General features: G+C 39.2%; 1 protein-coding gene across 4 annotated transcripts in view; it reads right to left on the bottom strand.

Moving 5' to 3' along the window:
• Window positions 1-618: 618 nt before the first annotated feature.
• Ttc6 (tetratricopeptide repeat domain 6) overlaps window positions 619-15,513 on the bottom strand; it is a 195,196-nt gene continuing 180,301 nt past the window's right edge. For 3 of the 4 annotated variants that reach the window (XM_052738580.1, XM_052738578.1, XM_052738581.1), the window contains exons 11-15: window positions 13,174-13,384; window positions 10,759-10,911; window positions 9,774-9,949; window positions 2,387-2,607; window positions 640-1,999 (exon numbers count right to left, since the gene is read on the bottom strand). In XM_052738580.1, the coding sequence (XP_052594540.1) occupies window positions 1,863-1,999; window positions 2,387-2,607; window positions 9,774-9,949; window positions 10,759-10,911; window positions 13,174-13,384 (898 nt within the window). In that variant the 3' untranslated portion in view covers window positions 640-1,862. Of the gene's footprint in view, window positions 2,000-2,386; window positions 2,608-9,773; window positions 9,950-10,758; window positions 10,912-13,173; window positions 13,385-15,513 lie in introns of all 4 variants that reach the window. The other variant, XM_052738582.1, reaches the window with a different exon arrangement.

The following is a 15,513-nucleotide window of genomic DNA, read 5'->3' as shown; positions in this document are numbered from 1 at the left end:
TTAGGAGAGTAAAGTAGGCACGCTGCTGCTGTGGCATGAAGAGTATGCTCGAAAAGCCAGAAAATAGGCAAGCAGTTGTAGTTGTAGGAGGTAAGAAGATGTGAGATCCATGGCTGTGACAGCAAGCCGTGGACATGAAGGTTGGCTTCAGTAAACTCAATCCCAGAAAAGTAAGAATGTCTTAAGAGTGAGGCACGTAAGACAGAAACACTGGCGTGAGATGCGTAATGAAGTTGGCTACTACAGTAAAAGTAACTGCTGTCATCATCTCCCAGGGCCATGTGTCAAGAGCCTCCATGAACCCAGAGTCTTGGGATACTGAAATGCATCAAGAAGTGGAAATAGATGAATCTATCCAACAGTCACTTATCTTCTGTCACTTTCAAAAGTTCATCTGAAAGAGGCACATAGTTTTGTACATCTGCAAGGCACACAGTGGGCACTAAGAGAACCCCCAGCATCTAACACTTCCAGTTCAGCAAAGGAACCCAGGGCGGTAACGGACATGTATGTGCCCCGGAAGGAAATCTGTAGGTAAACGGGGTCAGTTTGAATCTCACCTCTGGCTAAGCCAGGGAGGGACAAATGAATCTGGAGACTAGTGAGAACAAAAAAGATTCCAAAAGACAAGATAATGTGTTTTATTAATCAGCTGAAATAACTCACTAGGATGAATTGATACATTGTGCCAGGGAAATTATCCCTGAATGATATGATGTGTCCTCACTGTAGCTTACAAACTACAATCAACTTTCTATTGTGACATGCTGGCTGTCAAGTTAAAAGTTAAGGAAGTTCAGGGACAACTGTGCCTTATCACTGTGAAAGCAGTCCTCAAAAGTCCCGGGGATGACTTAGGAGAATAAAACACCCAGAAGGAAAATAAACTGAGTGAGGCAAATCTGAGTAAGTTAGACATCAGGAAGCCTTGATTACTGAAGTGACGTTAAAACAAAAAGGACTCTCTGCTTAACCCAAAGATCTCTCAGAAACATCCCATAAAGAATTCTTATGCAGGCATTGTGGCCCACACCTGAAATCCTAGCACTTGGGAGACTGGAGTAGGATGATCATGAGCTCAAGGCCAACCTAGACTACATAGGAAGATCTTCTCTGTAGGAAAAAAAAATGACCAAAAGTTTCAATTGTATTCACTGGGTGCTATAAATACATTTATTACAACCATACACAGATTTTTATACATACTTAGTTGTATATTTGTGAAATCTGAATGAGAGAAAGAATAGATTATCTCTAGGAAAAGGAATGCTCAAAATTCCTCGTAGGTGTTATTCTGGAAGGTAAGCAGCGCATAAAAAAGAAACATGTTGATGTGCTGGAAGAGCATGGGGGCCAGGAAGAATCCAGGCTGGTATTACAGTATGTAAAGGGGAGAAAGGAGGCGCACTAGACCTCAGTCTTTTATACCCATCAGCTAATATTTATTCTTTTCAAGCTGGAAACCGTTGAATATGTTTAAATAGGCATTGAAAAAGGCTGATGATTTTTTTTATTATTCTACTATTTCAGAAAATACTTTAGGCACTAATATTCCTTTTTAAGACCTTGTTTCCCATGAAGATATTCACCTATCAAGGTACTAGGTGAACTAGAGAGCCATTTCTTTTTACTTCACCGATGTAAGCAAGACTACATGACACCAAATTCATTTCTGAAATCATGGAAAAGTTTTGTAATTAATATAAATAGTTTTTTAATATATTAAGTGGTTAAAAAGAATAGCCACTTAGTACATGCAATAAATACAATAACAATGGTGGCATTTCTATACAGCAAATATACTTCAGTTTCAGGAAGACTATACACTTAACTTAGTGCAGAAACCACAAGAGTTTGTATAATTACATAGCCGGGGGACATTCTTCAAGGTCAAGGGCTTGGTTATAGTCACTCATAGCTTCCTCTATCAGTCCTAATTTGCCACGAACTTGTGCTCTGAGATTATACACGTCAGCTTCATTGGGCTTCAAAGACAGGGCTGCAAAAGAAAACAAAAAGTCTAGATATGTCGATATCAATCTCCCATAGCTCTCATTTGAAGTGTTTTTCTTCAAATGTAATAATGCGATTCAATTAGAAACACCAGATGTTTCTAAAAAGACTAACGCAGGAAGCCGTGGTCCAATGCCTTCCTCTGGGAGACTGGCATTGTTTATATGTGGTTTCCTAACAATTCTAACTCATCTCACCAATGTGTTAAGATGAGATATTACAAAACAGAATCTGTACCGGTCACATTAAGGATGTGGTACTACACATGTGGATTCTATATAAACCAAAAGGCTTGATGATGTTCTACTTTTGGAGTCTGAAAAGAGGGATACTAATTGCTATCATCTTCTCCACATGATTACAAAACACCTACCTATGCCAAGGTCTTCTTCGGCGAGTTCATACTGCTTCAAGCAGAAGTGGAAAATTGCTCTGTTAAAATACAGTGCAGCCCAGTGGGGACAGTGCTCAATTGCACATGAAAAATCTTTTTCTGCTTCTTCATATCTCTTCAATAATGTGTTTGCAACAGCTCGATTCATGAGAGCATGCTTATTTTCTGGATTAAACGCCAACGCCTTTGAAAAGTAGTCACTGGCCTATAGAATGTAAGAATAATAAGCATTTTAATGTATCTTAATTAACAGATATCGAGAAATTTGAAGTCCTTTTATTTTAATTTAATGTTAAGCCCAACAGATTTCTAAGAAAGCAGTGATGGCATTTCATCCCAAATATCGAAGTGTTTGTAAGAAAAATGAGAAGTGAAAGCTGCCTGGTGCTTGTTCTTCGTTTTATAACCATGTTCTAGTCAGCTCTCTGTAAATGTGATATTTGAGAGAGTCAAAATGGAGAAAGTTTCTATTTGGGGCTGGCTGTGTATGAGGTTTCAGACCCTGATCCCTGGCCCTGTTACTTTGGGTTTGTGGCCACACAGTAGATCATGGTGGGGCAGGAGGCAAGGGGCTGCTCACCTCATGGAAGCTTGAAAACCAAGAGAAAAGAGGCATCAGGGATCAGGTATCTCCTTCAATGGCCTTCCACACACACACTGACACCCCCAGCCCCTTGAGCTATCTTCCTTCTAGCAGGCCTCATATCCTAAACATTTTATCACCTCCTAATAGCATCAGGGACTGGAGACAGAGCCTTCGCCTCATGGCAAGGAGATATTTAGGGTCCAACACATAATACCATGCACAAGCAATTCTAGGCAATGCCAATGGTAAAATATTTGCTGGGATGCCATGTCCCCACTTCCTACAACCCCAAATCTCAAATCCCTGAACAGAACAACAACAAAAATAAGAAGTAAATTAGAGAAGACAACCAGACAAAAAATAAAATACAAATAAGGTAATTAGCAGCTCACATATAAAAACAGATAAAGAGATGAAGCAATAGATGGGTTTTCAGAAGAAGATTCTAAATTGCACTGAAAGGAATATAAACTTCACTGTACTAAAATCAACTTGTTGATGAAACCAAAGACTAAATTATTCAATGTTGGCCATGGACTTGGAAGATGTGGACAACCAAGTGAAGATCAAAACTGCTATGTGAGCCAAACATTACACTTGGCCTTTTTCCTCTTTAAAAAAAAAAAGAGTCTCAGCAACCAAACCAAACTAGTGGGAACTCATGAACTGTGGACCAATAGCTGTGGAGCCCCCATGGGACTGGACTAGGCCTTTTGCATAGGCAAGACAGTTGTTTAGCTTGACCTGCTTACGGGGCCCCTGGCAGTGGGATCAGGATCCATCCTTGCTGCATGAGCGGACTTTGTGGAGTCCAGTGTCTACGGTGGGACACCTAACACAGCCTTGGTTCAGGGGCAGGGGCTTGGACCTGCCTCAACTGAACGTAGCAGGCTCTGTTGATGCCCCATGGGAGGCCTTGCCTTGGAGGAGGTGGGAATGAGGCATGGGTTGAGGGGAGGGGAGGTTGGGGAGGGGATTGGAAGGAGGGAGGAGAGGGGCACCTGTGGTTGGTATGTAAAATGAACAGAAAATTTCTTAATAATAAAAATAAATAAATAAATAAATGTAAAAAATACAAAGCATAAAAAAGACTTAATAAAATTACTCTTGTATATTCTATACTTATGTATTCATATTATACATAATTTATAAAAATGTATAAGATTGTTGCTATTACATATTAATTTTATATCAGAAAAAAATCTCAGATTTATCCTTTTCCTTGGTGTGAAACTTTCTTAGTTTTCTACTGAACTAGGGTCACCCACTTGCAAATCTATTCTGTTTTTTAACTCAATCTGCCAATGCTTTTATTTTAACCCTTATTTGTAACTTGGTTTTCAAAAGAACCTTAAATAGAGGTCTCAGGTCCTAGTCCAAGAATCAACTGCTATAAGCCTGCAATGAGGTAAGTATCAACATTGAGAATAAACAAGTAACCTCTCATTTTGCTTCTTGACACAACTGTGGCATCTGATCACATGATCATCTTTCAGTAATTTGTTTTTTATTAGGTTTTAAGAGTCCTGATATACATCAAACAGAATTAAAGAAAACTGAACCTTCTACCGTATGGAGACAAGATGTTGACTGGACATCCTTCTATTCATGTTCATTTCTAACTCCCTGAGGGATGACCATCTGACTCCTAATTTAAATTCTATCTATAAGGGGAAAATGAACAACACACTCAGTTTGATCTCTTAGGCTACATGCATCTCGATCTCTTTGCAATCTGGATTCTACCCTTTCTATGAGTTATGTTCTTGCTAAGGTTGCAGATGTTCTCAAGCCCTGTGGACATTTTCTAATTATTTCCTCCAAAGCATTTCCATGGCATTGACTCTCTTCATCTTTCTGTTCCTAAATTGCTCTCTCCTTGTGTAAGTGTTGCAGCTCTAAGAGGGAGAGTTTTCCCATGAAGGTGTTACAGTCCTGGAGGGAAAGGTATCCTGGTAGTCAGGAGCCAAGGAATACCACAAAGTCATGCCACACAACAAACCTCACACTAGAGATTTATTGGGAGAGATCCAAGAGGGTGGCTGCCTCTGCTCAGGAGAGAAGCAGCAGGCACCTGGGCAGGAGATAGGCTTATCTAGAGTTTCCAGGGGGGGAATTGGTGGGATTTCAAGCCAAGACCAGGTATTGGTGAGAATTAGAGACCAGGGATCAGTAGGATTTTGAGCTCAGGGATTAGTGGGTTTGGGGGCTCAGGAACTGGTGGGTTTTGGTAGGTTTTCAAACCCAGAAGTGGGCTCAGACCTTTATCCTACAACTGGACCCTACCTAGTCTTGTTCTGACCTCTTAGAGCATCTTCTGCCCTCATTAAACCATTTCCCTCCAGTTTTCCAGGGATCTCTCCTCAAGCTCATCTTCCATCCAGGCTAGAATAAATATTGATGGCATGGTGGCTACAGTTCAGACCAAGGATCCAGAATGCTGGGTTCAAATCCTGCCTCTACATGGACTGAGTTATAAAAGCTCTATTTGATTAATTTCTTAATCTGCCAATGAAAGCAACAAACTCTTACTTCCATTGTTGATGAAAGGATGAACTGGGCGCATATGTCTCATATGTGTCTCGTATAACTGAGCATATATCTCTTCTATAAAATACTGAGAGAGGTATGCCAAATGTAGTAAGGCTCAGTCAATTACTACAGATAATTCTTACTTCCAATGTCTACACATGAAGAGGCAACACAACCTTCAGGCGATTCTTTATGAACTTCGCTAACTTTGACTTTTGAGGAGCAGTTACATCAGGACTGTATAACCCTTCTCATCCCTGATGGCACCTGTTTGATGCCGTGCTGAAGTACAATGTAAGGATTCATTGAGACGGGGTCGGAATCGGCACACATCTGTGAACAGCTTAAAAAAAACTCACCCTTGAGGAAAAGGTTGTATCCACAGACATCAGAAATGGAGCAAATGAATGTCTCCCAGCACTACTGTCTTTGTAAAACAATCTATGCTTTCTTTTAACTCATCATCAAATGATGAGCAGACTAGGCAGTTATCTAATCACAACAGTGTGCCTTCTAACAACGGGAGCAAATCACGAAGGGTCATATCCTAGTGCATCTAATTCTGAACAACAGAGCTTTATTTTTACTATTGTTCTGTGTCTGTGGGCATTTCGCCTTCATACATGCTTATGCACTACATGTGTACGATGCCCTCAGAGACCTAAAGAGGGCATCAGATTCCCCTGAGAGTGAATTGCAGATGATTGTGAGCCTCCATGTTTATGCTGGGACTCAAACCCAAGTCCTCTGGAAGATCAGCCAATGCTCTTCATAACCACTGAGCCGTCTCTCCAACTCCTACATCATAACTTTGTATTATAGCTTCCAAATTATATTACTGAGAAAATTGAAAACCTATTAATTTAATGAGATTACTTGTAGTAGAGGAGTGTGAGATAATTAGAAGCTAAAGTAATTAAAACTCTTGAGTCTCAAACAACTGATCTGATGCCCTCAAATCTATAATTAACGGACTAATCAATCATAAAGAAGATTGAATTTATTGTCTAAAAGTCATCTATAGTTAATCATTCATACCAAGTGTGGCATCCAAATGTGTCTTTAAAGCACTGTTACTAACTTGATAATAAACAGGAGTCAGGTTTTGTATGTGTTTTAATTCTCTGGAAATTATTCTTTTGATAAGGCACCCTTCCTCCTGTGCTAAGATCTTCCTTCAGAAACAACTGAAGGGGACGAGGAGAGGGCATAGAAACCATTTTCTCCTCAGAGAGGCCTAGACATGGCAGCCCAGCTGAATAGCTATCATTAACTCTTGTTAGACTCTGAGCTAACACCCAAGCATCCATCACACCAAGACAGGAAACAGCTTTAGGTGGAATATTACATGAGGTAGTATTTCTGTGATGTTGGGGGAATAGAGTCACACTTTAAACAATCATTGATATTTATTTTTATTTTATATGTATGTGTGAGTGCCAGCATGTATGTACATGCACCACATCCATACCTGATGCCCAGAGAGGGCAGAAGAGGACACCAACCCCCCCAACTGATGTTACAGATGATTGTGAGGCACCATGTGAGTGCTAGGACAGAACCTTGGTCCTCTGCAAGAACAGCAGGTGCTCTTAATTACTGAGCCATCATCTCTCCAGTCCACCCATATATATATATATATATATATATATATATATATATATATATATATATATATATAGTCTGAGCTACATGTTAGAGCTAAACCAATAATTTTACATGTGACAATCACTGAGTTATTAAAGATGTTTAAAAAATAAAGTTCTTTATCCTGCAGAATTTAACCATCTACAAAAACAGAATTTTGCCTTGGGGATTTTATTTTTCTCAATCTTATGAATTATATTCTTTTTTGTGGTAATGGGAATTGAACATAGAGTTTCACATTTGCTAAACAAGCACTCGACCACTGACCTGTATCTCCAACTTTTTTTTTTTTTTTTTTTTTTTGGTTTTTCGAGACAGGGTTTCTCTGTGTAGCTTTGCACCTTTCCTGGAACTCACTTGGTAGTCCAGGCTGGCCCCGAACTCACAGAGATCCGCCTGGCTCTGCCTCCCGAGTGCTGGGATTAAAGGCGTGCGCCACCACTGCCCGGCCTCCAACTTTTTTTATGACAGTTTTCCACTAAGGTATTGAGGGTCGACTTGAACTTGCAATCCTCCTGCCTCAGTCTTTCCAGTACCTAGCATTACAGGCTTGTACCACTGGGCCCAGCCTCTTTAACTAACTTACACTGCAAAAAAAAACATTTCTGGGACCCAGACAAAGAATGAGCTGAAGTGTAAGGCAACTGACACTGGTTTATAAGCCTGGAAAAACAACCGCCCGTTAGCATCTGAGCAATGACAACCCAGCCATGTCTTAAGACAACTACACCATCGATGACTGTCCTTGCATCTAATCCTTGCTGAGAGCAACCAGATCCATCCCAGAAATCAGCGAGTTGTAAAGTTCCATTACTTAGAATGGAACATGTGGACAGGCTGATGCAAGAATGACAGAGCAGAACCTTTTGTGAAGCAGTAAGTGCCCTGTAGCAAATGCTCCTGCAGGGTCCAGAAAGGGAGGCTGGACAGGGAATGCTGACAAGAAAAAGTTGGAGGAGCAGTGGGGACAAAGGATGAAATGGAGATGGTGTGTGGAGAATCTGAGACAGAAATGGAGAGACAGCTACTGTAGACGTTGGTTAGAAGGTACTTCTGTGGAGATCTGTAGTGAAATGGAGGAGGAAGCTGGAGTGGGTATGAGGGGGAGGGGCTTCCCCTTCTAAAGATAGTAGCCAACATGGCCACACACACCTATAATCCCATTGCTGTGCTCTCTGGAGGGAGAATCAGGACGATCACAAGTTGGACATTAGTCTGGGCTATGCAGGGAGACTGTCTCAGAAAACAAAAGCAAAAACAAACACACAAAATTGAAGATTGTGGATTTGTGCTAGTATGTTAATGAGAAGAAGATCCATGGTAATTTTTGTTCATGGTAGAGAAAGTAAACAAATAATAACTATGGGCCATAACGATAGTTTTATAGTCACTAGAGCAAAACTATAAACCTTGCTATAAATCAGAAAAACTAAAATACTCAAAAGGGAACACAACACAGAGTAAAATACATTTAATGCACACATAAAGCATAGAAAATATAAAAATCCTTCCACCTGATTAAATTCCCAACTGACATTCCCAAGCAAGAGGGGAAATTCAAATTTCAGGTGCAAAATTCTAGTAAGCATTATGGCATATATTTACCATGAATTTTAAAATGGTTAAGATTGTAAGTTTCACAATATTTGTATCTTACTCAGTTTTTAAAAATAAAGACCAAAACATATGGGGTTCTGCCAAAACAATACTCAGAAAATGGACACAGCATTAACAAATTATAATATAAATTAATAAGTGGCAGGTAAATTCAGTCAACTCAAAATGGTAAAGAACAAGGTGAATTGGGGAAAGCATAACACAGTGACCATACCTAAAAAGGCAAAAATTTAAAAAAAAAGAAGAAGAAGAAGAAGTTGGATCCTGTAAGTACATCCCACTTCAAGTACAGTAAATTTCAATATTTATCTCATCTAAAAGCTAACAAGTTTTTATTTCAGACAGTATAAGCTGAAATGGCAAGAGATTAAGTAGTCACACAAAACCATAATTAAAATGTGTCTCTTGGGGGCTGGAGAGATGGCTCAGAGGTTAAGAGCACCGACTGCTCTTCCAGAGGTCCTGAGTTCAATTCCCAGCACCCATATGGTGGCTCACAACCATCTGTAATGAGATCTGGCACCCTCTTCTGTATACATAATAAATAAATAAATAAATAAATAAATAAATAAATAAATAAATAAATAAATAAATAAATAAATGTGTCTCTTTATTTCCCGTGCTCATGCGACAGATGATTAGAAAACATATACACTAAGATGAATTAGATACTCCCAGCATAAAGAGGATCTTGAGGGAAGTCTACCTGCGATATAGAAGAGAGGATTCCACTAGAAGCTGGATAGAGAAAGAGAAGGGTCAAATGCCGGAAAATTAAAATCAGTGTTTCTGGACCAGTACTGAATGGTCAGGAACACTGAGGAGCATAGATCTACACAAGTAGCAGCAGTAAGGATTGAAAACTGTAAGCATCTTCATGGAACAGAACATTATTTATTAACCTAGGACATAAAGGCTACACTTCGAAACTGTATATAACATAGAAGAATTTAACGCCAAAAGAACACGTTAAGGAAAATGCACATTGCCTGAGAAAACTGCCGGTGGCGAAGGTAGATGTTTGCGGCATTGAAGTAAGCCAGCGAGTACTTGGGGTCCAGAGAAATGGCCGCTTGATAGTCCGCAATTGCACTCTGTTGTTGACCCATAAACTCATGGATCACACCACGATTTGTTAAGAATTCTGCGGTAGTATTGATCTGCAACATAATCATAGGAGGAATTGGCATCTGGGAATAGTATTAATCTCCAATTTCATGTCTGTGAAATGAATGTTAGGACATCCACTTGTGAGAAAAAGCGCTGTTACAGGGCAGGTCAAACCCAATTACAGCGCCTATTTCCATCAAGGGCTTGGTATGAAACTGGTTTCATGTTAATGCTTTATTGAATGGCTGCCATAAAACAAATAATTTTAGAGCTTTACTCAAGTTCTTCCCAAGGAATAGACATGGGGGACATTTACCTGTTAATCTGTTAAATGAGAGAAGAAATTAAATAGAACAGTCAACATGTTTCACTGTGCTATGTAGAAACAATGACCTTTAAGTCTTGTCCTTTTTTACCCTTTATATTACCCCTATAATATTTCAAAATTATAGAAAGTAAACAAAATCTGGAAGAGAATTCAAAGCATGAGAAGGCTGTTCCTTCACTATAGGAAGAAGCTGAACATCTATATTGTTCTCTACTTGCTTCAAACTTGGTACATCACCATTCCATTTTTTAATTCATTTTGTATTACAAAAATACTATTTATGTCTTATGAAACATACAAGTTGCATTTGATAAAATAAATTGATTCTTATCAATAACTTGATTTTAAATTTTAAATGCATCTAGATTACAAAATAAACCATAATAACTCTTTACCTTAGACATAACTCTGGGGAAACAAAACATTTCTCTACATATCACTTAAAATAGGTAACAGAGAACAACATACTTAGACTTATTCATTGATAGTCTGAATATATGCTAATAATAGCATCATCAATATAGTTTTTACCTTTAAGGCAATGTTAATATCCTGCATCGCAGCGAAATAATTACTCATTTGAAGACAAACCACAGCTCGTCCTTCATAGGCTAGATAGCTCTTTGGATCAGCCTCTAGGGCAATAGTAAAGTGAATCCAAGCTTTCTGGAATTTTCCTTGTGCCTAAAATAATTATTCAATTTCATGAAGCAAGAAACAGTCTGTAGCATGACAAATGTTTCTGATTCTCACTCATTAAAATCTTTGGTGAGGTATATATTACATGATACTAAAGCTAAGGTATTTTAAATTAAAAACTAGGCTACAAAATGAGTATCTTCAATGAACTAATTCCCGTTAAGTATTTATGATCAAATTATATTCAAATAAATTTAATTTTATAGTCATATACTATACCAATCTTAGACAACTTAAAGACATACTACTATGTGTCATCCATATTTCTACGAACTGCCAAAAAACTTACATTGAAATCCCAAGTAGCCATAAGTGGTGGCACACACCTTTGAACCCAACACTCAATAGGCAGATAGGCACATCTCTGTGGGTTTGAGACAAGGTAGTGAGACCTTGTCTCATGTGTGTGTGTGTGTGTGTGTGTGTGTGTGTGTGTGTGTGTGTGTGTAGATATGTAGTTATAGATAGATAGATAGATAGATAGATTTCTAGATATCTATAATATATGTATAACACACAAGGTAAAATTAGTATGTGCTATACAAATGAATGGAGTAATAGTGCAAATGAATTGTTCCACATCTGGAATTTTAGGAACACTTCATACACTCCACAGAAGATGCATGTAAATCTACCATGCACCTGTTCATAACAACCTTAGTGCCAACTGGAAAAAAAAAGAAAAGAGGTCAGGAGACAGGCACCATTAATAGAAGGATGTCAGAGTATTGCCCAGAGCAGGCCAGCTGGCAACTAAACACCTCCTGACAGGCAGGCAGGGAGTTAACTAATTTGCAATGGCCCAGCGTCTGTTCTTCATCTCACAGGCTCAAATACTAACCTGCCAGAGTCTGAGAGGCTGGCACACTCTAACCAACCTGAGCCCAGTGACTCTCACATAAAGATATAAAGAAATATAACTACAAAGAGGAGGACTAGATCCTCATTCCTGACTGGTAAACTCTGAGTCAAGTGCCTGGAAACCTGCAAGCCATCATAAGTTCATTTAATAAACAAAGAATTAGGCAAACTGAAGTTGGACTATCAGAATATTAAACTGCAAACCACCTCACGGTAGGGTTGGATTTATCGGTTGTTCCAACATTTGCTGTGCTCGCTGTGATAGCCTCAGTCCTGGGCAAACAGGAAGGAATCTACATGTATTTGTAGCATAGGCTGTCTCTCCTTTCCCTGGACAGCACGTGGGCAGCTCTAACTCTCCTCTATTCGCCCTTCCCTTTCCTGATTCACTTCTCCATGCTGACGTGCTTTTCAATCCCCTTTCCTGGTTATGTACCCAGTGGGATCTTCACAGAATACAATTTGATGGCATGTCTCTGATTAGGGATATTCCTATTTTAACTAGATTTCAGAGCTTTTATTCTGTCCCTTATTGACTTCTCTAGTCTCGTCACAAATTTCCCTGTATCCACCACATTCTACTCATATGGACGCTCTGCCTCTTCTTACAATGTGTCCTAACTGGTTGTTCCTTTTGTCTCAAGACTAAATCCTAACCCCAATCCCTCCCCTACCTAGCTACTAGTCTTTTACATCTCAACATAAATGTTAATTTATCAGTAAGTTCTCTTACCCTTTAGTTGGGCTTCTTGGTACAAAACCTTTTGGGGGATTGTTTTTGTTTTGATTTGTTTTTGTTGCATTTATTATAATTACAATCTAATAGTTACTCATGCACATAACAGTGCCTCTCTCTCTCAAAACTAGGAGTGTAACTATTCAAAAGAAACTATGTTTTCTATAGAAGGCTGTCTCTGGGGGCCGAGAGCTACTCCTCATCCACATTATAGGTACTCAGCCTGTGAATGGTGTAAGCATACTGTGTTGGCCGCCAGTCAGCTCTAGCTCCTTTTAAAGTCACCCAATCTATTCTTTAAATGGACTGTGAATTGTTCATATTTTGATTATAATACTAATTTTAGATTTAATTCTAGGACAGCCATCTTTTTTTTCTCTAACACGTTCCCAGGCATTGGTTGCGATAACAATCCATCCCATCTCTTCCAGCGTTATCACATCAGTCTTAGCTGAGCTCGGGCTCACCTGAGCACATTCTCGGTATTTAATTGAGCCCCTTGCTCCCCACTTTTAGCCTCCATATTACAGTAAAGGAAAAAACTAAATGTTCCTAGACTGAGAAATAACATCCGGCCGCATCGCCAATAAAAAGCCAAATATCTCTGTCCAAACAATGCTCTCAGTGATGAAAATGCTGCTCTATTTTACCTGCAAGTTATAGCCTAGACTAACTCTGGCTTTTAAACATGACGGGTCAATATGCAGCGCTTTCAGGAAGTCCTTCTGCGCTCGTTTTAGGGCCTCGTCCTCTCCATACTCCATGTAAGAATTCCCCCGTCCAATATAAGCATCCAGAAAACGTCTGTTAATCTTAACAGCTCTGGTAAAGAACTCAACAGCTCCTTCAAACTCTTTAATTCTAAAAAAAAGAAAAGAAAAGAAAAGAAAGAAGGAAGGAAGGAAAACGTCATGCCTTCAGGTGAACTGGTTTGCTAGCAAACTATTTGACTTTCCCAAAAGTTTTTTATTATCTATCATAAGAAGTACATAAGTCGGTATGATCTAAGGAAGTCTAGAAGAATCTCTGGAGATTTGGATGAGGAGAACAAGAAAAGTAAAAATCATTTTCAAGGGCTGCAAGATGGCTCAGTGGGTAAAGGCACTTGCCGCCAAGCCTGATGACCGGAGTCTGATCCCAGGAACCCACATGGTAGAAGGAAATAGCCATCTAATATCCACAAGTGTGTATGCTCACAGTAAGTGAATAAATATAAAAAAGTAAAACTCATTTCACACCACTATGTGGGATGTTATTCCAGAATTCTGTTTTTCTAAAGGGCAGTCCTAAACTTTGTTTTAACAGTGATAAGTTACCAACACAGGAAAACATGCACTGATATTGACAACATATGTTATTTAAATTACAATCTCAATCCAACTAACAATGCTTCAGTCTACAGAGGACCAAATATACAAAGACAATCTTATAAGCTTCTATCACCTAGAGATGCCATAACTACATTAGTTTCTATAAGTATTCCTCATGATTCTCACATAAAAACAAACTTGTGCAATAATGCCTCCTACAGATTTGTCCCATAATTGACTGACTCATAGTATACATTAAAACATATGTATATATATATATATATATATATATATATATATATATATCTTTTCTTTTTTTTTTTTTTTTTTTTTTTGGTTTTTCGAGACAGGGTTTCTCTGTGTAGCTTTGCGCCTCTCCTGGAACTCACTTGGTAGCCCAGGCTGGCCTCGAACTCACAGAGATCCGCCTGGCTCTGCCTCCCGAGTGCTGGGATTAAAGGCGTGCGCCACCACCGCCCGGCTTTCTTTTCTTTTTAAGGAACATCCCATTTCATTGAGGACATCAGTGAAAACAATGGCCTTGCATATGGCTTAACAAGTATTTTTTCAATGCTTGTCCAGAATGGCAGCAAAAATAATTGAGGGCTGGAGAGATGCTGTGGTTGAGAATGCTTTCTGTTCTTGCAGAAGACCCAGGTTAGGCTGCCAGCCACCTATGTCAGGCAGCTCACAATCATTCCTAACTATAGCTCCAGGGATCTGATGCTTTCTGGGCTCCTTGGCACCCTACACAAGTGTGGTGCACATAAACTCATACAGGCACACACACACAAATAAAAATAATAAATCTTAGGGGAAAAAATCCCTTGTGATTCTGTGTCCACATTTTTTTTTGATCAAATACCACTCAAAGGTGTGCATTGAGTGCCATCTAGAAGATCACAGGAGGATCAACACTGAAGTAGTAGGGTCACAGGACACATGGCTTCGGATGGATCAGACAGGCAATGATTAACAACGGCCTTTATGACTCATAGAGTAACATCTGACTTCATTTTGTGTGTGATTACTCAGAGATCACAGGACCATCTCCCTGGCTGTTTATAGTGAAAATGCACTGCTTTCTCAGTAACTGCCACTAGTTAAGATGTACCAGTCCATTTGAATGTGGGGTCACGGTGCCTCTCCAGGTACCATCTTGGTGGATTACATTAGCAATTCAACATTTGGATTAGCCCTATTTATCAAGAATAAAGATGGCATAGGAATTCTGTGTAAAATGCATTTGTTGATAGGTTTTCTTATATTCAGTAATTCTACCAATGGGTAGAGAAGTGTTTAGTTACAATATGTACCTAGATGGTCTAAATATTCTGTATTTTTCCAGACCATTGTCATATATTCACTATAAATTATTGAGCATTCTATTATATTGTCATTCAGTGTGTATCATATCCACTGCTCTTCTTACCCATCAAGGAATTTAAAACTCTGCTATGGGGCTTATAAAATACAATCTTTCATTTTGTGTAGCCTAACCAATTACAAAAGTCTATAGCAGCAAGTCCGACAGTGAATCAAAGCCCATTACTCTGTAGGGCAAGTGAACGTATTGTGAAGGGCTGTTGCGGCTATCCAGTTATCAACGCTCACTGATGTGCACTTCAGTCCATCCAGCTGAGTAAACAACGTAAAGGGAAGATGTGGACTTTCTAAAGT

This window comes from Peromyscus californicus, unplaced genomic scaffold (genome assembly GCF_007827085.1).
Source record: "Peromyscus californicus insignis strain IS unplaced genomic scaffold, ASM782708v3 Scaffold_15__1_contigs__length_86483966, whole genome shotgun sequence".
Classification (NCBI taxonomy): Eukaryota; Metazoa; Chordata; class Mammalia; order Rodentia; family Cricetidae; genus Peromyscus; species Peromyscus californicus.
The sequence above is the reverse complement of the archived record's forward strand: the minus strand, read 5'-3'. Positions and strand labels throughout refer to the sequence as shown.